The sequence below is a fragment of the Eurytemora carolleeae genome, unplaced genomic scaffold (assembly GCF_000591075.1).
Source record: "Eurytemora carolleeae unplaced genomic scaffold, Eaff_2.0 scaffold926, whole genome shotgun sequence".
NCBI lineage: Eukaryota > Metazoa > Arthropoda > Copepoda > Calanoida > Temoridae > Eurytemora > Eurytemora carolleeae.
Window position 1 is genome coordinate 119,334 of NW_019396816.1, and position 23,879 is coordinate 143,212.

Sequence of the window (23,879 nt, forward strand, 5' to 3'; positions counted from 1 at the left end):
CCCCCCCCCCCCCCCTATTCTTCTTTTTTATTGTTTCATTCTTATTTATTGTTTCATTCGATTTAAAATCTTAAAGCTTTATCTCTACAGAGGTTGGAAGTATTATTTTGTTATTTAGATATATATGAATAGTATAGTAATAAAACGTATTATATGCTAGTAAATATAGAAGTATATCTATCGATATAAGTCCTGATTTTGAATACATTTGTCAAAACAAACTGAGAAATAAACTTCTCGCAATATAAATTCATAGATTTATAAAGTTGAGAGAGATAGAATAGCTGGGATAGAAGAAAGAATCTGTAGATTGACCGCTTCCTTGCATTTTATCCACTGAACCGTTGTTTTTATCCCTTGTTTAAATAGATCAACTTAGAGATCTATCTCAAGCCGAAAAAGTCATTTCAACCATCTATTTTAAGACTCATCATATCTTTTGTTGCTTCATCGTTGATTTTGTTACTTTTGTTGCATATACATGTTTTATGACAATGTTACAAGATATAAATAATGAGCGAGCTAGGAATAATGTTTTATGACAATGCTACAAGACATAAATAATGAGCAAGCTTGGAATAATGTTTTATGACAATGTTACAAGATATAAATAATGAGGAGCAAGCTTGGAATAATGTTTTATGACAAAGTTACAGGATATAAATGATGAGCAAGCTAGGAATAATGTTTTATGACAATATTACAAGATATAAATGATGAGCAAGCTAGGAATAATGTTTTATGACAATGTTACTAGATATTAATGATGAGCATGCTAGGAATAATGTTTTATGAGAATGTTACAGGATATAAATGATGAGCAAGCTAGGAATAATGTTTTATGAGAATGTTACAAGAAATAAATGATGAGCAAGCTTGGAATAATGTTTTATGAGAATGTTACAAGATATAAATGATGAACAAGCTTGTAAAAATGTTTTAATACAATGCTACAAGATATAAATGATGAACAGCCAAGGCATACTGCCAGCAATGCATGCTACTTCTGTAGTTTTGTGTAAATTTTTTTAAATGTTTTTAAAAGATCAGTATAAAACTTTGATAAATTCAAAATCATTTTAATTTTTGACCTTTTTTTACTAGATATAAATGACGAGCAAGCTAGGAATAATGTTTTATGACAATATTACAAGAAATAAATAATGAGACAGCTTGGAATAATGTTTTATGACAATATTACAAGATATAAATGATGAGCAAGCTAGGAATAATGTTTTATGACAATGTTACGAGATATAAATGATGAGCAAGCCAGGAATAATGTTTTGTGACAATATTACAAGAAATAAATAGTGAGCAAGCTTGGAATAATGTTTTATGACAATGTTACAAGATATAAATGATGAGCAAGCTAGGAATAATGTTTTATGACAATGTTACAAGAAATAAATAATGAGCAAGCTAGGAATAATGTTTTATGACAATGTTACAAGATATAAATATAAATGAGGAGCAAGCTAGGAATAATGTGTTATTACAATATTACAAGAAATAAATAATGAGCAAGCTTGGAATAATGTTTTATGACAATGCTACAAGATATAAATGATGAGCAACCAAGGAATACTGCTAGCAATGCATGCTACTTCTGTAGAATTGTGTAAAATTTTTTAAATGTTTTTAAAAAGATCAGTTTAAAACTTTGATGAATTCAAAATTATTTTAATTTTTGACATGTTTTTAGATGCCAAACGAAAAACTTTATTTTAGTATTAATATTAGATTCTTATCTTTTTAATAAAAAAAGTCTAGTTTTACTCGTGTTACGTACTTGGGAACTTATTAACAAGACATAATAGATTTTGAGAATTATTTGAAATAGAATGTTTTTTAAGCATACAATAAAAGCACAATTTCAAGTATTTCACAAAAATGATTGTGTTGTGTGAATTGGTGCTCATACATTATTATTCTTGCATGATACGGATGTAAAGAATTATTAAAGGAATTGAGTCTAATTGTCACAAATTCAAATATTCTAATCCCTATATCTGTCATGTAGACAAAGAATTAGAAATGAAGAAATGAAATGAGCATTTTCAACAATGTTTTGTACTGTTTTTTTTTTATGAAAATGATTATATAAATTGTTTAAAAAATAAAAAGTGTCCAAAGCTGCCAAAAAATATTTTTTTCAAATGTTTTGAATTTATATTTAAACCGTTCAAAAGGCGAACCCTCCCCGCTTCCTCTTATTTTGAAACAATCCCCCAGGGAGGTAAATTTCTGAAAACCTTATCCCCAGATATTTACCTTTTACATGTTTCACAGGTAGTGTGCCCATTCCTACAGATAGGTATTCTCTTAGTTCTTGGTATCATGAGACAGACAGAACAAGTGACTTCTCTTGCCAGAAAATCCAGAATATCATCTTTCTCCTTCTCATATTTATTTTTCATTGTTTTCTCATCATTATTTTCCTTTTCCAGTTTAAGATTTCTTTCTAGTAGATCATCTTTCGCTTTTATTGCAGTCTCCTTCAATGCTTTCTCGTCATTTAGCTGTTTCTCCAATTCAGAAACCTTTGTTTTCTGTTCATCCTTCTCATTATTAATCTGTGTCTCCAGTTCAGAAATCTTTATATTTAGATCAACTCTCTCTTTGTCATCTTTTTCTTTCATTGATTTGAAATGGTTAATCTGTTTCTCTTGTTCTAATATCTTCTTGGTAAGATAATGTTCTTGTTTTCCCTCCCTTATATCTAAGTCCTTTGTTTCCACGAACAAGACAATCTTAACTACACTCAAATCATCTTTCACTCCCCTCAATATATTCTCCTCATCCTTGATGGAGTCATTCTTATCTTCCCTGATGGAGTAATTCTCCTCATCTATGGTGGAGTCATTTACCTCATCCGTAGTGGAGTCATTCTCCTCATCCTTGGTAGATTCATTATCCTCATTTCTGGCGGAGTCATTCTCCTCCTCCCTGATGGAGTCATTTTCCTCATTCATGGTGGATTCATTCTCCTCATCCTTGGTAGAGTCATTATCCTCATTTCTGGTGGAGTCATTCTCCTCAGGATCACTGGAGTATTTGTCATTTTCCTCTCTGCTCACAAAATTTTCCTCCAAAATGGAAACTTTCGCCTCTTCACCAGTGTTACTTTCCTTAATGATCAAGTTCTCCTTCATAATCTGAGATACACTGGTTCCCCTAGAAGTGAGTTATAAATGTAAATTTTCAGTGGAGGAATCAATTATTCATCACATTTTCTATTTATCTAATCCAGATATCTTTGCAACCAGATTTTTAAAGACATTTGATATTTCAAACTTTAAATTCTGTTTTATCATAAAATCAAGGTTTGACACCAAACCACCAAGTTTCAAAGTTTATGTCGAGTGTGTAATTTCTTTATAAACTCACCTCTTACTTTTACAATTTTCTTCATCTTCATGATCACTTTTTATAAATCTTTGATCCATGTTTCTGAAAGATTTACTTGATTAAATGATTTAATTTAAATCTTTACAAAAATATCAATTTTATTCAAACCCTAAAATTGAAAATACCTGTTCACAATATATTTAACAAGGAATAAAATATAGTTGAGCAAGTGAAATTGAAGGATTTTCATATTTAAAAAAGTTTGATTAATCAAGGGTTGTAGAGTGGTTATTGCATTAAGATGATCAGAACTTCCTACAAGCCTCATAACCTCTCGACTTTAATCTATCATCTCAGATCTTCACCTCAAGTAAGCCATTACTCTGGATGTAGGGTACACGGTTCAATCTAAAAAGATTGACCTCAATTATTTTATTAAATACAACAAAATATTTACAAAATATACTTTTAAATGAGTATATCGAATATATTAGGCATATAAATATATTTAATCATAAAATAAAAGAAATATCAAAGATTCATTATTTACTAGACTAAAAGTTTCTGACATTTAAAAACAATATCAATTTTCAGTATGAACCCTAAGTGTTGTTCGTTGGAAGCTAGGTTACTAACTATGGTTTCGTACTTCGTGCTGGTGATTAAAAAGTTGGATAAGTCTATTGCGGCCATGTTCTGAGTAATAGGTCAGACTACGTGCTACACCCTACTGAAAACGATAGTGGAGAAGGCGAACTTAACCTTTCTGGCAAAGAAGACGGCGACGGATTTGAACACTTTCAAACAGGACGCTGCGCAAATGCTGCTGGCTCAGAAGTCGGATACGTCTAATCTCGAGCTCCCCAAGAAGCACAAAGAGGTTTGTGAGGTGGTCCATGACCTAGTTCAGCTTGGGCTAGTGCAGGAGGCCATGATGGGAGCTCAACTTAAAAGACGTTTAACGGAGCTCAAGGGTGAGGAGGAGGCGCTGGTTGAGAGCAGTCGTCGGCCAACCCCCGCAAGGTATATATATATAGATCTACGTTTGCTAGCCATATTTCATATTTGGCGATGGCGCCTTTGAGTTTAATATTTCTTCATGGGATTATTTGATGGTCAGGGCATAGAGAACAAGGGGATCAATGGTTTAGTTGTGTTCCACGAAGTAAAACGGAACGGACTATCCAATGGTTTAATTGAACAAGGAGATCAATGGGTTAGTTGATTAAAATTAATTGTTTGATTGGTCCGAGGGAATATGGGATCTTCATGAAGTTAAAGTGGAACCCGTCTTTCAATGGTTAGTCGAACAAGGAGATCAATGGTTTAGTTGATCTCCACATAGCTAACAGGGGACAATCAGTTCAATGGTTTAGTTGATCTCTGGGTCGTCCTCATAACTTAACGGTGGTTTATTGGATTTGCCATCGGTTGATGAATTGATTGACTGGGAACAGGAAACACAAAAAGGGAATATATGGATCAATGGTTTAGTTGATCCCTATGAACTTGTCCCAGAACAAATTAGTAAATAGGTCAATTGATCTAGATCTTACTGGGGAAAAGGGATAGTGCTCATGGTTAAATTGTTTCCTATTTATTATGACCAAACTATAATCTCACTATCCAGGTTGAATCTGCTCAGAGCGCTGTCCTCACAAACTGAGGAGGAGCAAGACGAGCGTAAGGAGGAGTCTCAGGATGAACTGATGGATTTTGAGCAAGAGTAGCTTGACATGGACGACACCGCAAAGGAAGACGATACTCCTGCCCTTATCCCTCCTCCTACAGAGATACGGGTGAACTCTGAGCATCTTGTGGACAGAGTCTCAGATGTAGTGGTGCTGAAGATGAAGCATGAGCTCAGTAGACAGGCTCAAGCCAGCGAGGCTCTCCTAGCCAGAATGGAGCAAAAACTGGATCTGTTGCTCCATCCGCACTGAAACAACAACATCATCAAGTAAGGAGTCTAAAGTGTGTTATTATTGCCGGGAGGAGGGGCATCTTGCCAATAAGTGCAAAGTTAGAGTCAAGTGCAAAGGCTGTGGAGGGGACAAGCATCCATATGACAGATGTGAGGACAAACTATCTACTTGTGCAAAGTGTGATCTGATAGGTCACTCCAGTGCTGTTCATGAGACAAAGGATCCGGTGCTCCGTAAAGCGTTATATGATGCTCATCCCGACGAATTTGCTCACTTTTTCTTGGTCGAGGAGAGAGCTGAGCCAGCCCAGAACCGGCTATACCGGGGGACGGCAAAAAGAAGGAACAGCTGGGAGGATGGCAGCAGGAAAACGGAGCACAGCAGCAAGAGCAGAAGTAGGAACAGAGAGCTGAGAGATAAGTACCCGAGGTCCGACTTAGAGAAGGGGAGAGGGTCTAGGCGCTCTGTTTAATTGTTCTTTATGTACTCAAGTATCAAGTATCTAGGGCGTGACAATCAAGAGCGCTCTGTTTAATTGTTCTTTATGTACTCAAGTATCAAGTATCAAGGGCGTGACAATCAAGAGCGTGATATTCCTTGATAGCCCCTAAATGAACCACATCGTTTGTTCTCCAGTACTCACTCTTTGTGGTCGTCCTCTAGTCGGACTTTATTTGTCTAATATCAAGTATCAAGGGCGTGACAATCAAGAATGCTCTGTTTAATTGTTCTTTATGTACTCAAGTATCAAGTATCAAGGGAGTGACAATCAAGAGCGTGATATTCCTTGATAGCCCCTAAATGAACCACATCGTTTGTTCTCCAGTACTCGTTATTTGTGGTCGTCCTCTAGTCGGACCTTATTTGTCTAATAATCATAGACTTTATTCTGGTTTGTGGTTCAGCATAAGCTTTACTCAAGGTTTTATTCTTTTATGGTCGGCATATTTTATACTAAATGATTTAGTTTTATGATAGATTATGTATTTTAATTATAACTGTCATGGTTATTCTGGGACCAATAAATGCCTTCTCTGTTTAGTACTAAGATTGCTATTTTAATCATGGATAGATAGATAGATAGATAGGTAGGTAGATAGATAGATAGATAGATAGATAGATAGATAGATAGACAGACAGATAGATAGATAGATAGATAGATAGATAGATGGATAGATAGATAGATGGATAGATCTTATATGCGTTAATAAATCTTTGATCTCCTTAGGTTCATTAGGATTATTGGGTCTATTTTCAGATTAAAACTCCTTCTAAAAACCCACTGATGGGTAAGCCCAGTAAGAGGCACCATGCTAAGGGCAGGGCCCATAGGCAAAACTTGGCAAAGGAGGTGCCGAGGTCATCCTCCATCACATGTGCATATTGGAATTGCAATGGCCTAATACGGGACAACAAACAAGACATGATAGTGGATGTCATGAATGACAATAACTTACATGTTCTTGCCGTGAGTGAAACTCACCTGAGACATGGGTCCAATGATGACCTTTCATGTCTAGACAAGTTCATATGGTACTCCAAAGAGAGGCTTTGGAAAGAAAAGAAAGGTGGTGGGATGCTGACCATAGTTCAGCCCGGCCTTAACCATTCACGGTATGAACCACCTCTACCAATGTACCCCCACCTGGTTAATGAAAGAGAGTGGATACTAATCCATGAAAACAACAGCAATGTGGCACTATGCTTTGTGTATCTTGCAGCTGAAGTTGGAGGGGATAGTTTCCAAGTTTGGAATGCAGAGCTGTGTGNCAGCTTATGGGGTGGCAAGAGTGGATGAAAGATACAGTAGGTAGCACAACCCATGAAGGGCAAGTCTGCAGGAGAACCACTGAGGCTGAGGTTAAAGCTGTTATAGACAAGATGAAACTACAACGATCCCCTGGAGTTGATAATGTCACGGTAGCTATGCTTAAATATGCCGGGCCGTGCTTCGTGAGCATGTTGACTGATGTTATCAATGCAACCTTCCATGAGGGTAAGGTACCCGATTCCCTGCTTGTCGGAAGGATGACACTGATTGACAAGAAATCGCCCTCGCTGTTGGTGTCCAATAAAGGACCACTAACTGTATCTTGTGTATTTCTTAGCGTAATCACAAAAATAATGCACGGAAGGATGGACAAAATATGTGAGAAGAATGGTTATTATGGTACAGTACAGTATGGGTTTAGGTCAGGGCGCTCAACAACAGACTGTGTGTTTATGTTGTTGGCAGCTGTCAGAAAGGCAAAAAGAAAAGGTCATTCAGTGTCTATAGCATTCTGCGACATTGCTAAAGCCTACAACTCAGTGAACCGTGAACTACTATGTGCAAAGTTGGACACCATTGGCTTTGGAGGAAAGGTCAAGTCTCTAATCCAGTCCATGTATTACAATGATAGTGTTAGAGTCAGAATAAAAGGAGGTCTGACGGCGCCTTTATGGTTCAAGAAAGGCGTTAAACAGGGGTGTGGGCTTTCACCTCTTCTGTTTTCACTGTACATGGCTGGGCTTGGAGGGAAACTACATGCCATGAAGGAAGGAATTAACTTCAACGGCCAAGTGATCTCTTCATTGTTCTTTGCAGATGACCTCGTTCTTATCTCACGGACAAAAGTGAGAGGGATGGAACGTATGCTAAGGGAGGTCTCACGGTTCTGCCATGGGGTATATATGAAACTCTCTGTAGAGAAAACAATAATACTCTCAAATGGAACACAGGGGCAGACTTGGAAAATAGAACCAGGTACGCCAGACCTAGAATCAAACCTGGTTGGTAAATATCTAGGAGTGGAATTACAGGTCAAAGCCAAGAGAGGAGCGTATGGTATGTGTCGCGCAAAATTACGCTAATACTATCATGGGAGTCACAAGATCTGGACTAGATCCGTCTCTTGTAGCCCATACCCTATGGGAGAGATGTGCTATACCAGCTATACTGTATGTGGTGGAATCCATGGTGTTATCTAACAGTGTCACTAGAAAGCTAGACAGCATCCAGCACCAGGTTGCACGGTTCATCCTACAATTACCAAGTTCATCAGCCATGGTAGCTGGGTACATGGATGCAGGGTTTAAACCAATGCGAGACAGGATAAAGGAGCGAGTAGCTTTGTATGTGTGGGAAATCATGCATAAAAAACGAGATCCTATTCTGTCTGATACATTCGACGCGGTGATCGGAGCACGTGACGACCCGTGGGCGAGAATGGTTGGGGATCTGGTTGCTGATTTGGGACTGGATGTGTTTGAAGGTCCTAAAACTAGGCTGAAGAAGAGACTTACCAAAACATCAATAAAAGGGGTCCTGGAGCAGAAAAGACAGTGGGTGTCCCTCAACTGTATGCCAACCCCTCAAATCTGGTTCAAACTCCAGCCACATGTATGTGACAGCAAGGTAGGGGGTGTATTGAACAGATTGAGAGCCGGGGATGCAGGGCTTGGAAATCAACGCCCAAACATCCATGGCTCCGCCACTAAATGGTGTCCGCTATGCCTAAGTAAAGGGATAGTTAACCACCTTTCGGAGCATCACGTTGTTGTATCCTGTCAAGCAGTAGCCTATGAGAGGTCTAAAACAGGGCTGGGAGCCCTTATGTCAGGGAGGCCACGGAGCAGCACGGCAATCCTTACTGGGATATTAGGGGGAGATAATGTCTCACAGGAAGTGCTGCTGAAAAGGACCGAAAAGATAAACTTACTGCTGGAGCACTGGATGGATTTGGCAGGGACAGCTTAAATTCGGGTAACCTCTTTTCTTCGCCTAAAGGGTTGTTTGATACCAACCAATGGAGTTAATTGATGAGCCACTGGCTGGATAGTATCACCTTTTTATCTTCTGACAATGGGCTAATTGTTGTGGGTATAAATGTCCAGTTAGAGTAGGTGTGGGACGGTGCTTCCCATGCCTGCCGGCGGTCTGGGGGGTTCATAACGGGACCTCTTTTTCAGATTTCTTTTCTAATAGTTCTAAGCAATGAAAAAATTGTAAAAGGATACCTTAATATGCCTTAGGCAAAGTCACAACACTTATCAAATATCAAAGTTTAATTGACGAGAAAAGTGTCGTATAGACCAGATTTTGTTTCGAGAAAATTATCTTCTTTACACGTGAAAACCTGTATATTTCTGTACCCTGAATTATTCAGTGCGTTCACTGAAAGAAAAATACAGCTGTACAAATCATTTATTTCAATCTTAGATTACAGAAATAAATGATAACGATCTTTCCAAGGAGGTTAGAAAATTGAGGAAAGGCTCATCCTAGGTAGGATTAAAATTTAATGGTTCCTTTGAACTTAAAGTACAAGCAGAACCTGTCCTATAAGTAAACCGAGATAGAACCAGAGCCCAGTGTTAACCCCTACCTGGAACTGAACCTGTGATGTTCCAACTCTGATTTATACCCGAGAAAAAATCTTTTTCCAGAGTAGAACCTGAACCTGTACCTGCAGTAAAAACCTAAACCTGTATCTGGAATAAACCTCAACCTAACCATGGAGTTAGACTTTAACCTACACCTGGAGCTGAATAGTTTAAACTTAATCCTGAGATCTAAACCAATATCAGATCTTCACAATGTTAGCAACAATATAGTTTAGTAAAAAGAAATAGATAACAAAGGGATTAACAATTACTAAAGAGAAACTATTTAGGATTAGTTCTCTAAGAAACTCCCAAGATGTTAAGATATCCTGGAGTTAAGAAAGATTATCCTGAGCAAGATAATCCTAAAATATACAAAACCTATGAAAGATAATTTGACAAGAATAAGCATGATTCAAGAAGATCACAAGAACGCTTACCTCAAAGATCGCATCAGTGTAAGTTTTAAAAACAAATTTTTAATCATTTTTAAACAAAAACTGATTTTTGTATTTTTAGTTTTCACTGTGCTAAGAGATGAAAAATAAACATTTTCTTTCAAAACAAGTGCATTAAAGATTCTTAAGAGTGTGTTTTACAAGACCCCTTCTTTCCCCAGATGCTGAAAAAAATAACCAAATTTTTGGGATTGTACAGAATATATATCTCCACAAACAAATTTGCAATTTAAAAATGGTAAACGCTATTTACAACTGTAGTGTCTGGAAGCTATGGTGGCGAGAGCAGTTTTAAACCTTCTCCTCTTCTATATTTTTAACAGAAACTGAGTCAAGTAAGGAATCTGACGTAAGACTGAAAAAGTAATTGTCATTCAATAGTTTTGTTCCCCTAATAATCTTTAAATTCTATACTTGTAAAGATATTTTGAAATAATAGATTTTAGATGTTTAAATAATAACAAAATTTATAGGATTGTAGAGAATACTTAACTCCACAAACAAATATGCAAATTAAAAATTTTAAGCCATTTACAATGGTAGCGTCTGAGATCTGAGAGAGCTATGGTGGTGAAAGCAATTTTAAACCTTCTCTTTTTCTACATTTTTAACAGAAACTGAATCAAGGAAGGAATCTGGCGTGAGGGTATGAATAGATAAACCAGTATTTTCAAAAACAGTGAAAAAGTAATTGTCATTCAATAGTTTTGTTCCACTAATAATCTTTAAATTCTATACTTGTAGAGAAGTATGAAATAATAGATTTTAATATGTAAAATTTTAACGAGAGTGAAAAATCTCAACACACGAAATAGAAAATTCGCAATACCGTTCACTCCTTAGAGCAAACAAAAATATATTAACACTGATTTATTGAAAAGAAAAAAAATCAGGGATGAAAAAGTGTAAAATGTTGCAAAGAATGGGATGAAATAGTTTTTCTTTCAACATTTGTCATAAAAATGAGAAGCTAGCAATTATTATTAATTACCTATGGCTTTTCCCTTTACATGTTTCACAGATTGTGTGCCAATTCCTACAAATAGATGGATAGTTATTTTCTCAGATCTTGGAATCATGAGACAGACAGGACAAGTGATCTGAAGTTCAAGATACTATATAACTTCATCTTTCATCTTCTCAGATGTTTCCTTCATTGATTTCTTGTCATTCATTCCCAATCAGATCATTCTTCTTCCCAATTGTATCATTCTCCTTTCAAATCAGATCATTCTCATTCCCAATTGTATCATTCTCCTTCACTATTGTATCATTCTCCTTCCCATTCTTGATATTCTTGTTTGTGCTCCTTAAAAATGTTTAATAAAATGTTAGAGCTGCCCTTTAATCAAAAGACCAAGACATTGATTACAAATGTAATTTTTCTCAATCTTTAAGTTACAGTAATCTTGCTGAACAGCCCAACCCTAACCTCTTCACAAAACGATTTTTCTTTTTCTTAATATTTTTTACATTATTCTGAAAAAAAATTACATTTATGCAATATTGGGAAAAAAAGCAATAAATTGACAAGAATAAGAAATTATTAATCACACATGAATATTGGTTGAGAGTTGCTAAAGTGGTAAACTAATCATTTTCGGGAACAGCTATAAACCAAAGAAATGAATTGTACACTTTATAAACATTATCAATTTTAAGTTTAATGACTTTAAACCTTAAATATGGACAATTTTAATTACTTAACTGCATCATGATTATCAGGAAAATTGTAAATTCACAGGAGTTTTGATTTTTTTAAAATATTTCAATATTTCAATCACCTTGCACACCTGATAATGTTTAAGGATAAGATTTAAACAAGCTTAATTCTATGTACCAATAATATTTGTTATTTTTGTCTAGGTTTGGCAAAAAACACATATTTTCCATAGCTTCGACACTTATATCAAGTGTAAATCCTTTCCTCCTGGCATCCTTGATTTCCATATCAATAGGAGTACACACTCCACTCATAGACCTGGAGAATGTGTTTCCTGTATTGGAGATCTTGAGATTATAGTTGAATGTTTCCATCCTCTCCTCTCCACTATAGTGCTTAACATGATACACCAGTTTATCTTCTAATCGATCAGTGTAGAGTAGAAACCAGTTATATGAGTTGTCTAGCTTAAATACAAAGGGCTTACGTGATGTTACTTTAGAACCTTTATAAACTATTTTTTTAGTCTCATCCAAATGCACATGCTGATGATGCTCCCTATATACTAGTTGAGCACAATAAAGGAAGTGATCAGGAAGTTTACATGCTTGAATCTTTTCCTTACATCCTGGACACATGCATTCTCTATATCTACATTCCTTCTCATGTTCCACTATCTCCTTCTTCTTGAGTTTGATGGTGCAACCCTGATCCATGAATATGCAGGGTACTACCAACAGATCTGTGATGTTCTGGGACAGAGGAGAGAACATGGTCTCTTCTTCCATCCTGGTTCTACAGACAGGACATTCCGTCCTAAGAATAACGTTGTGACACCATTGCAAGCTACCGTGGTAGGCGATTATATCAATATAATGAAGACGATTTTAGATTTTTTATTTTGATTTAAATGAAGCTTTTAAACAGCATGAATTACTAAAACATGGAAACGAAAAGAAGCTGTCACTTAAAAAAACTTCTCTTTTATTTCTTGTAAACTTGAAGAAACAATTCATTGCTCTTTTAAAAATTTTGTTAAAAAATATTAAATTTTAAATTAAATGTTAAAAAACTTGTAAACTTGTGATTCGAAAAAAGCTTGTTGACAATCAAAACTTAAAATAAAAACTTGTCTTCATTTTATTGATATAATTGCCTAACACCGTTAAAAAATGATTAAGTTTCTTTAAAATGGATAAATATGAAATTCAAAAGATGCAAAAATAATGTTTTTTTTTTAAAACAGCAAAAATATGTCCCATTTTATCTTTGTTTGATTTGAACTTTTTCAAAACATGAATAGAAGCTTAGAAAAAAATCTTAAAAAGGCCACTCCGATTACAACCCCCCCACATAAGAAGACAAAAAAACCTCCGTAGAAAGCATATCTTTCATAACATTTACCTAGATCTTTACCTTTTACATGTTTTACAGGTAGTGTGCCCATTCCTACAGATAGGTATCTTCTTAGTTCTTGGGATCATGAGACAGACAGAACAAGTGACTTCTCTTGCCAGAAAATCCAGAATATCATCTTTCCTCTTCTCCTCATCAATTTGTTGTTTCTCTAGCTCAGCGATCCTTTCTTTCAGTTCACCTTTTTCTAGATTCTTCTCTTTCTCTAGTTCATCAATCCTTTTCTCAAGATCAGCTTTTTCTTTAATTGCTGCCTCTTTCATCGATTTCTCGGCATTGAGTTGTTCTTGCAGTTCAGAAATAGTTCTGTCTTTACTTGATTCTATATTATTTGCCTGTTTCCCCTTCCTACTTGTGCTCCTAAGAAATATAGCTCATAAACATATTAAAATAAATTCTAATTCTAATGAAATCTTAAAACTATTCTTTGTTGAATTTATAAAATTGTTTTCAGGAAATAAAGGAGTTGAGCCGAGACATTAGTTACATTCCCTACACATATACATCTAGTGAAGAGTCAAATAATCTTTTTGCCATCATAATTGTTAAGACACATATTTGATATCAATGAATCCTAATTTCTTATTTTATAAAACTGCGCTTTTCTTGTTACTGAAAAACCTAAAACTTACCTTTTCACAGAACGATTTTCACTTTTTTCATCTATTTCATTTTTTCTTTTAATCAATCTATGTTCCATGATTCTGAAAAAAATTACATCAAACACAAATAATGGTAAGAATTCACAACAATATTTTGATTTCTTTTCAATTATTAGTGTTGTTGGACAAATAGAAAATTGACATTATTTAGAAAATATTAATTATTAAAAAGTTTTGGTGGATAGTATTTTTATTTTCAAATTGAAAGAAACTGAAGAAATGAATTCTATCTTTTTTAATCTCAGACTGGCAAATTATTTTATGTGTCCTTATTTGTGTTTAAACAAATATTATCTAATTTTATTCCAATAAGACAGACTTTTCATTTCTTGCTTCATTAGTTCCAACACCTAACCAAACGAAGTCATGCTCACTGCTCAAAACTTGCCTCTAAACAGAAACACTTTCCAATTTCCATATTTTCACCATGTTTAGTGTGTGTAGTGTGTACTCTTTCCTAATTTTTGTTCCATATTTCTGAAATGTGGGATGTAGCAAAGTTAGATTGCTACATTTTCTCCATTGATAGACTTTCAAATTCAGTTTTTAATTAAATCAAATTCAATGTCCCATTTGTACTCGTTTACTGTGTTTGGCAATAAACACTTCCTTTTCATAGCTTCGACACTGATATCAAGTGTATATCCTTCTCTCCTGGCATCCTTGATTTCCATATCAATAGGAGTACACTCTCCACGCATTGACCTAGAAAACTCTTTTCCTTCATTGAAGATCTTGAGATTATAGCTGAATGTTTCCTTCCTCTCCTCTCCACTATAATGCTTTATAAAGAACAATAATCTATCTTCCAAAACATCAGCACAGAGTAAAAACCAGTTCTTTGAATTCTCAAGCTTGAATACAGATGGTTCACAGGAGACTATCTGGGTATAAAGATAATATTGACAAGTGTTTGTCTCAACCATTTTCGCATCTTCTTCACATTCAATTTGTGAACAATTTAGAAAATGATCGGGGAAGGAACGCTTCAAACTTCTCTTCACATCCTGGACACATGAGTTCCCTGCATTCTTCCTTCTCGTGGGTAACAATTTCACTCTTCTTGAGTTTGATGGTGCAACCCTGATCCATGAATATGCAGGATACTGCCAACAGATCTGTGATGTTCTGGGTTAGAGGAGAGAACATGGTCTCTTCTTCCATCTTGGTTTTACAGAGAGGACATACCGTCCTAAGAATAATGTTGTGACAATATTGCAAGCTACCCTGGTATGCGATTATATTAATAACATGAAGACGATTTTCGATTTTTTAATTTTGATTTAAATGAAGCTTTTAAACAGCATGGATTACTAAAACATGGAAACAAAAAGAAGCTGCCAATTAAAAAAACTTCTCTTTTATCACTTATAAACTTGAAGAAACAATTCATTGTTCTTTTAAAAATTTTGTTAAACAAATAATAAATTTTAAATTAAATGTTAAAAAACTTGTAAACTTGTGATTCGAAAAAAGCTTGTTGACAATCAAAACTTAAATAAAAAAGTCGTCTTCATTTTATTGATTTAATCGCCTAACACCGTTAAAAAATGATTAAGTTTCTTTAAAATGGATAAATATGAAATTCAAAAGATGCAAAAATAATGTTTGTTTTTTTTTAAAGCAGCAAAAATATGTCCCATTTTATCTTTGTTTGATTTGAACTTTTTCAAAACATGAATAGAAGCATCGAAAAAATCTTAAAAAGGCCACTCCGATTACAACCCCCCCACATAAGAAGACAAAAAAACCTCCGTAGAAAGCATATCTTTCATAACATTTACCTAGATCTTTACCTTTTACATGTTTTACAGGTAGTGTGCCCATTCCTACAGATAGGTATCTTCTTAGTTCTTGGGATCATGAGACAGACAGAACAAGTGACTTCTCTTGCCAGAAAATCCAGAATATGATCTTTCTCCTTCTCATATTTGTTTTTCATTGTTTTCTCTTCATTAATTTCCTTTTCCAGTTTAAGATTTCTTTCTAGTAGATCATCTTTTTCCTTCTTCTCATCAATTTGTTGTTTCTCTAGCTCAGCGATCCTTTCTTTCAGTTCATCTTTTTCTAGATTCTTCTGTTTCTCTAGTTCAACAATCCTTTTCTCAAGATCAGCTTTTTCTTTAATTGCTGCCTCTTTCATTGATTTCTCGGCATTAAATTGGTTTTGCAGTTCAAAAATAGTTCTGTCATTTCTTGATTCTAAATTATTTGCCTGTTTCCCTTTCCTACTGGAGTCAGTCTTTTCCCCGCTTATATTTGGATCAAACTCCTCCAAGTTGAAATCTCCCCTCTTGGTATTATAGTTTCCTGTTGTGCTCCTAATAAATATAGATCATGTATAAAGTTAAACATATTCCAATGATAATATCTGAACAGATTCTTTTTCATCAATATTTTATCAATTTCTGATTTCTATATGTTTTAGGAAAGGGTCAGATTTCTTAAAATGTTGTCCTAGCAATATAATCTTTGCAAATCTGCAGAAAACATTTTACTGAGTTAAATCTTTTACACAACATAAATTCTCATCAGAATTTTTTATACTTTCCGTATTATTATTAAATAATTGTAAAAATATGTTTCATTGGGCAGATTCCTTTTGCAAATCTGTCTAGAGAAAAATTGAATAACGTTTTTGCGCTCAAACTCAGAAATAATATATCTTAGTCATATTATTGGTATCCATGAATAATAAATTTGTTATCCTTTAAAACTGCGCTCTCAGCTCAAGTAACTCCCTTCAAGTAATCTTACTGAACATTACAACCCAAAACTTACCTTTACACAATTTCATCTTTGCATTTTCCATTCGTTTCAATTTTTCTTTTTCTCCGCCTTGTTTCCATTATTCTGAAAAAAAAGATACATCAAGCAAAAATAAAAGTAACAAGTCAAAATTGAGTCTTAACCCTATTCCTGCTGGGGGGGGGGGTCAAATTTTACCCCCCCCCCTTGTAGTTTTTTTTACATAACTCAAAAAGTATTGGTCTGAGGCTGTTAAATTTTCTGACTTTTCCTACTTACCCAAAGCCCTGACTTCAGGCCTAAAACTGGGTTTTAATACTAACTGTCTGAGTCCTTAGGCACACTGCCTGAATGACTGCTTTTTCCTGTAACAAACTAAATCTTTGTTTTGACCCACTTCCACTTGTCAGATTTTGATAAAATTTAGCTATTTGGAAAGCCTTTGACATAAGGAAACGGACTGCACAAGTTTTGCGAAAAAAAATTGCAAATTTTTTTCAAACAACCTGTCAAAGGAAATTTTTTGCATATTCGAAATGGCATGGTCAAGGGCTTTTTAAAAATGTATAATTTTTCATTTTTGGACACATTTTTTTTGCAAACATTTTTACTTTATAACTGGGATTTTGCTATAAAAAATTCAATTTTTGCAAATTTGCAAATTTTTTGGCAGATTCTAAAAGTAGAGCACAAGAGCTTTCCAATGATGTATCATTTGTCATATTTGGACATCAAACATGGGATTTAGAGGGGCGGGGGGTCAAATTGACCCCCCCCCAGTATATCCTGGTTTTCAAGTACCCCAGCAGAGATAGGGTTAACTGGAAAAAGAAAACAATCAAAATGAGAAATTAAAATTTGGAATTTTCTCGGTTTCCTTGAATTTTTAAATCTGATCAGGATATAGCATAACATAGTATAGCACAGTAGGGAAATTATTTCTGTGTCCTTATTTGTGTTTAAAGAATCATTATCTAATTTTTATTCCAATAAGACATATTGTACTCTGTAATTAAAATATCACATCAAAGAAACATCAAAGTAATTCAAGGTTTAAGAAATGAAGAAGAAATCATATTCAAAATTTATAGGGGAATAATCAATCAGATAATTATTTATCTTAATTTTCTTAAAAATAATCACTGTTAATTATTATAATAAATATTATTTAGGTAAGAAGTTAATTATTTGCTTGCTTGGAACACCCCTGATCCACAAATATGCAGGGTATTTGTAAAACTATTATTTTAGAATAAACTACAGCCTAAAAGAAGGCTGAACCAGTGTGATCAACTCAAGAACTATATATGCAGGATAATTAAATAATCGAAAACATTCCCTTTGTAAATCTAAAATTTGTAAAATTTGTAAATATCAAAATGTAATTTTATTCTGTTATAGCTGATATCATGTCAACCAGATTTTTATCAAGCTTTTTAAAGCTTGTAGCACATTTTAAATGTATGCACCTTGTAAACAAATATTTAATTATAATTTAATGATTCTATCTCAAGAAGTGATACATTGTTCAAATAACATTCAAGGTACATATTAGTTATCAAAACTTCAAGCAGAGATGGAATTAATTAATTAATTGTGTTGCAGTGTTTGATCCAGTTGATCAGCATAACCCAGGGTTCTTGAAGCTCCAAAAGAGGGTAGTGTTGTCTCGCAAGCACAAGCAGGCTAATAAACAGAACTTAGTCGATGTTGAAATGTGATTTCAGGTTTACTGGTTGATCTTTAAATTCAGAACAGGACTGATACGAGATATTTTTACCGGAGCTTCCTGTCTACAGTTTGTACAACCTTATCCTATATCTACCTAGGATCTACCCACATTCTACGTCAGCAATCTGCAATTGGACCTTTGATGATCTGCAGCGATCTACAAGGTGCCTTTGATGATCTTCACTATATGAGAGATCTACGCCAGAATTCTACAAGGATTTCTCTGTGATCAGGGAGTCTGGAAAACCTTCCAGGTATTGTTTGAATCTAACTTGTATAAAAATTAGATTAGCAATAATTCCTATGTAATCGGAAAGAATCTGAGGACGACTAAACGTTTCGTTTATATACTACTGTATCAATTCCAATAGATCAATTCCAGAAGGTGAATATTACTAGAGTGAGCTAGAGCCATTTGTCGCTCCTCTAAAAGCTAGATGTATACTGTTTGTGCTAAGCTTTTATAAAGTTCTCATATAACGTTTTAAATCCTTTTATCTGGTCGTAACATATCACCACATATCACATTTTGAAATATTGGATTTTAATGTGTTCTGTTAAATAACTTAATCTGGTCACAACATTTTGCCATTCATCACGTCTAATAAATATGTAATACTAATATTCTGTGTATGGTTTAATAGTGCACTTCTATTGTTCCAACGGTGAAAACTAAATTGAGAGACAATTAAAAGCTGGTGCACAGGGTTAGAGGAGAGAACATGTCGCCTTTCATCCTAGTTCTACAGACTGGACACGGTGTTCTAAATAAAACAAACCAAATATTATCTTAATGATACTGATAAGTGTAACTTGTCAGTTAGGTAGAATCTGTTAAAAGAAATTAAACTGTCGTAAACATCAGAGTGGATAAAACCCTCAGAAAAAACTTGTAACAAACTACAAACTACTTCTTTCCAAGTCTTGAAGGGACAGTATGTGTAATTTCAAGTGAACCTCCATTTATATAGGAGCATCTTCGATTCACAATGGTACCCTTCAAACCTTTGACTGATCAAGAATATTGAACTTTAAAAATCCCTATTAATCTACTGAAACGCTTTTAATTGCAGGCTCATTGCTATATATTTTTAAAAATTCCACATTTTCTAAAAATAACAGAAAATAACAATTTACTTTTAATTGTTTGAAAACTGCTTTTAATGTAAAACAGTCGATACTTTGGAGTTAGATAAATAACAGATCAGCTGTGTTGAGTTCGAAATGTACATAGTGTACACTGAGTTTTACAGGTTTTCTAGCAGGTTTCAACATATTTAAACACAAAGCTCTCTTACTTGATGAACAGTCAAAGGTTTCAAGGGAACACATTTTAAATCAGGAATGTGTTCTAAATCATCTAGAAATAATGAAAGAAAATTCTAATTTAATCAATTGACGGAACATAACGGAACAAGAATGGAACTATTGGAAAAAAAGGAATGAAAACCGATTGATCTAGCTAAAGGCCCTCGTTCTAGAACCGAAAAAAACAATTTCAAAAAAGTAAGAACGTGCCCAGCCCTAGTTTAAGCATAAAGGAGACTGATTTTAATATTAAAGGGAAACATGCAAATGGTGTAAATTGACCTTACTCAAAGGATTTCTGAACTTGGAAAGCATCTGAAGAAAGAGATAGGCGTTAGTTCTTTTTTCGGAATGAAGGGATCTTTCTTGATAGTTCCGTTCGTTCTTGTGAAAGAACAATCGTTCCCCAGGAACAATGCCCAGCCCTAGCTGAAACTTTTCTCTCCGCCAATCAAGTCAATTTTTGTCCCTGCTAAGAACAGTCACCCATTCTTTAAATCATGCTTCCTGGTCAGTCTCTTCTTGACCTATCTCATTCTTCAAAACACTGGAGTCATTCTTCTTAACACTCAAATCATTATCTTTGTCACTCAAATCATTCTCCTCCATGCTCAAGCAAGTCTCTTTCTTGCTGAAGGCAATCTTCTCGTCATTCTGCTCTGTGCTGTTATCCTTTGCTTCCAAATAAAGATAATTTTCTTTGCGTTTCTGTTTTCAGATTTGCTCCTAAAACAATTACCACTATTGAATAATTATATAAATATGTATAATGCATATTTCTTCTTTGTAATTGCGTGGTTATGTAAATCATAAGATTCGTCAAAATAATTTTCAAAGCTTTTACAAGGAAGTGTTTAAGCTTCTTTTTTAACAACACAAAGCTTACCTTTTCAGAGGGAGTAAGATTATTATAGTCTTCACCAGTCTCATTTTATCTCTTCCTAAATCTTTGTTCCATGATTCTGAAATTAAAACACATGATACACACAAAAATATTTCTTAGCTCTTAGACTAGACTGAAATAATCCACTTCAAGAACAGAATTAATTTGAAATAAAGAAGCACATAACAACGTATAAAGACATAAACAATCTTTAAATATGGTTTTAAAATATGGAATTTATGTTGCCATCTTAAATTGTAAAATTAGGAATAAAATAAAATACAATGCAGTATACTTGGATTGTTAAAAATTATTCGTTACAAAGCTTGGTATAAATTATAGAAATAAATCCTTTGTAATTAAGATATTTATCCACATTGGAACATAATATTAATATCAATATTAACTAACTAATAATTTGCATCCGAAACAAATGTGTATTCTAAGATAAAAAGAAAAATAATTTTCAAAATGAAAAGTTTAAACTTAAGAAGTTTTATATTAATTCTTATAAAATAAAAAAAAAAACTATTTAAAACAACAATTTTTATTATTTATAAAAACTCAAAAGATTGTCTATAAAAGCTGAAAATCCTGATTTATTGAATAGTTTTTGGCTGACAATAAATCAATTAACGACTTTTGAAATCTGTATCTGTAGATCAGAGATTGGAATACTGAAAAAGGCTAACTTTCAGCTAATAATGTTTAAGAATCAGTTTGGAACAAATTGATCTCAACTTTCCAGCCAAAATTGTATTCCTTATCTATGCAGATGCACATTTTTGCCATTGCTTCAATATTTACATCAAGAGTAAATCCTCCCTTCTTGGCATCTACGATTTCCATATCAATAGGAGTACACACTCCACTCATTGACCTGGTGAATGTTTTGCCTTCATTGAAGATCTTAAGATCATAGCTGAATGTTTCCTTCCTCTCCTCTCCACTATAATGCTTTATATAGAACAATAATCTATCTTCCAAAACATCAGCACAGAGTAAAAACCAGTTCTTTGAATTCTCAAGCTTGAATACAGATGGTTCACAGGAGACTATCTGGGTATAAAGATAATAATGATAAGTGTTTGTCTCAACCAACTTCACATCTTCTTCACATAGAGTCTTTGAACAATTTAGAAAATGATTGGGGAGGGTAAACGCTTCAAACTTCACTTTGCACCCTTGACATGGAAGTTTTCTAAATTTGCATTCTTTCTTCTCATGGTTAACAATCTCTTTCTTCTTGAGTTTGATGGTGCACCCCTGATCCATGAATATGCAGGATACTGCCAACAGATCTGTGATGTTCAGGGTTAGAGGAGAGAACATGTCGTCTTCTATTCTAGTTCTACAGACTGGGCATTCCATCCTAGGAATAATGTTTTATGACAATATTACAAGAAATAAATGATGAGCAACATAGGAACAATGTTTTATGACAATGTTAAAAAAATAAATAATGAGGAACTAGGAATAATGTTTTATGAAAATGTTACAAGATATAAATGATGAGCAAGCTAGGAATAATGTTTTATGAAAATGTTACAAGATATAAATGAGGAGCAAGCTAGGAATAATGTTTTATGACAATATTACAAGATATAAATGATGAGCAACCTAGGAATAATGTTTTATGACAATATTACAAGAAATAAATACAAATGCATATATCCGACCTACAAAAGTGTAAATCCGACCTACAACCGATGACCATCCGACCTACAAATGTGTGCATCCGACCTACAAATGCATATATCCGACCTACTAAAGATGTAAATCCGACCTACAATTGATGACCATCCGACCTACAAATGCATATGTATCCGACCTACTTAAGTGTAAATCCGACCTACAATCGATGACTATCCGACCTACAAATAATTGTACATCGACCGACCTGCAGTAGGTCGGATCAAACAAAAGTTTTTTGAATTAAGGTGCAACTGACCTATAGTTTAACAGACCTACAGCAGCTATAAAGCAGCTGGAAAACCACGTGCAAGTAGGTCAGAAGTGTAATATAGAGGATATGCGTAGGTCGAAAAATACACCACCAGAATGTGTTTCCTGTATTGGAGACCTTGAGATTATAGTTGAATGTTTCCATCCTCTCCTCTCCACTATAGTGCTTAACATGATACACCAGTTTATCTTCTAATCGATCAATGCAGAGTAGAAACCAGTTATATGAGTTGTCTAGCTTAAATACAAAGGGCTTATGTGATGTTACTTTAGAACCTTTATAAACTATTTTTTTAGTCTCATCCAAATGCACATGCTGATGATGCTCCCTACGTACTAGTTGAGCACAATAAAGGAAGTGATCAGGAAGTTTACGTGCTTGAATCTTTTCCTTACATCCTGGGCACATGAGTTCTCTGTATTTGCACTTTTCCTTCTCATGTTCCACTATCTCCTTCTTCTTGAGTTTGATGGTGCACCCCTGATCCATGAATATGCAGGGTACTGCCAACAGATCTGTGATGTTCTGGGTTAGAGGAGAGAACATGTCGTCTTCCATCATGGTTCTACAGACAGGACAGTCCATCCTAGGAATAATGTTGTGACAACATTGCAAGCTACCGTGGTAGGCGATTACATCAATATAATGAAGACGATTTTCGATTTTTTATTTTGATTTAAATGAAGCTTTTAAACGGCATGGATTACTAAAACATGAAAACAAAAAGAAGCTGCCAATTAAAAAAACTTCTCTTTTATCACTTATAAACTTGAAGAAACAATTCATTGTTCTTTTAAAAATTTTGTTAAACAAATATTAAATTTTAAATTAAATGTTAAAAAACTTGTAAACTTGTGATTCGAAAAAAGCTTGTTGATAATTAAAACTTAAATAAAAAAGTCGTCTTCATTTTATTGATATAATAATATAACACCTTTAAAAAAGATTAAGTTTCTTTAAAATGGAAAAATATGAAATTCAAAAGATGCAAAAATAATGTTTTGTTTTAAAGCAGCAAAAATATGTCCCATTTTATCTTTGTTTGATTTGAACTTTTTCAAAACATGAATAGAAGCTTAGAAAAAAATCTTAAAAAGGCCACTCCGATTACAACCCCCCCACATAAGAAGACAAAAAAACCTCCGTAGAAAGCATATCTTTCATAACATTTACCTAGATCTTTACCTTTTACATGTTTTACAGGTAGTGTGCCCATTCCTACAGATAGGTATCTTCTTAGTTCTTGGGATCATGAGACAGACAGAACAAGTGACTTCTCTTGCCAGAAAATCCAGAATATGATCTTTCTCCTTCTCATATTTGTTTTTCATTGTTTTCTCTTCATTAATTTCCTTTTCCAGTTTAAGATTTCTTTCTAGTAGATCATCTTTTTCCTTCTTCTC

General features: G+C 34.2%; 4 protein-coding genes and 1 long non-coding RNA gene across 5 annotated transcripts; all 5 read right to left on the minus strand.

The window, feature by feature from the left end:
* Positions 1–2,254: 2,254 nt before the first annotated feature.
* LOC111708980 (myb-like protein X) lies at positions 2,255–3,464 on the minus strand. The gene is made up of 2 exons (XM_023482511.1): positions 3,391–3,464; positions 2,255–3,177 (listed from the first exon to the last, which is right to left on the minus strand). The coding sequence occupies exons 1-2, from the start codon at positions 3,447–3,449 to the stop codon at positions 2,271–2,273; spliced, it is 966 nt and encodes a 321-aa protein (XP_023338279.1). The 5' UTR covers positions 3,450–3,464; the 3' UTR covers positions 2,255–2,270.
* A 7,944-nt stretch (positions 3,465–11,408) lies between these two features.
* Positions 11,409–14,766, minus strand: LOC111708986 (uncharacterized). Its single transcript, XM_023482515.1, has 4 exons — positions 14,420–14,766; positions 13,811–13,882; positions 13,179–13,538; positions 11,409–12,578 (listed from the first exon to the last, which is right to left on the minus strand). The coding sequence occupies exons 1-4, from the start codon at positions 14,764–14,766 to the stop codon at positions 11,903–11,905; spliced, it is 1,455 nt and encodes a 484-aa protein (XP_023338283.1). The 3' UTR covers positions 11,409–11,902.
* Positions 14,229–16,678, minus strand: LOC111708982 (uncharacterized). The gene is made up of 3 exons (XM_023482513.1): positions 16,622–16,678; positions 15,637–16,161; positions 14,229–15,032 (listed from the first exon to the last, which is right to left on the minus strand). Exons 2-3 carry the CDS (start codon positions 15,981–15,983, stop codon positions 14,786–14,788), a joined length of 594 nt encoding a protein of 197 aa, XP_023338281.1. The 5' UTR covers positions 15,984–16,161; positions 16,622–16,678; the 3' UTR covers positions 14,229–14,785.
* A 2,088-nt stretch (positions 16,679–18,766) lies between these two features.
* LOC111708984 (uncharacterized) lies at positions 18,767–20,674 on the minus strand. The gene is made up of 3 exons (XR_002766765.1): positions 20,514–20,674; positions 19,915–20,353; positions 18,767–19,083 (listed from the first exon to the last, which is right to left on the minus strand). It is a non-coding gene; the product is annotated as an uncharacterized LOC111708984 (long non-coding RNA).
* A 417-nt stretch (positions 20,675–21,091) lies between these two features.
* Positions 21,092–23,789, minus strand: LOC111708981 (E3 ubiquitin-protein ligase SINAT2; the record flags this gene model as incomplete). Its single annotated transcript, XM_023482512.1, is given in 2 exon segments — positions 21,092–21,882; positions 23,662–23,789. Coding segments are annotated over 2 exon segments (792 nt in total), but the record flags the coding sequence as incomplete, so codon positions are not given.
* Between the last annotated feature and the right edge of the window lie 90 nt (positions 23,790–23,879).

Coding starts and splice junctions, on each gene's coding strand:
- LOC111708980 (XM_023482511.1), bottom strand. CDS start 3,449: ATGGATCAAAGATTTATAAAAAGTGATCATGAAGATGAAGAAAATTGT. Junction 3,178..3,390: donor GAAAATTGTAAAAGTAAGAG/GTGAGTTTATAA, acceptor ACTCACTTCTAG/GGGAACCAGTGTATCTCAGA.
- LOC111708986 (XM_023482515.1), bottom strand. CDS start 14,766: ATGGTTGAGACAAACACTTGTCAATATTATCTTTATACCCAGATAGTC. Junction 13,883..14,419: donor TTGCCAAACACAGTAAACGA/GTACAAATGGGA, acceptor AATTTTTTTCAG/AATCATGGAACATAGATTGA. Junction 13,539..13,810: donor GAAAATCGTTCTGTGAAAAG/GTAAGTTTTAGG, acceptor TATATTTCTTAG/GAGCACAAGTAGGAAGGGGA.
- LOC111708982 (XM_023482513.1), bottom strand. CDS start 15,983: ATGAAAGAGGCAGCAATTAAAGAAAAAGCTGATCTTGAGAAAAGGATT. Junction 15,033..15,636: donor ACCTGTAAAACATGTAAAAG/GTAAAGATCTAG, acceptor CATTATTCTTAG/GACGGTATGTCCTCTCTGTA.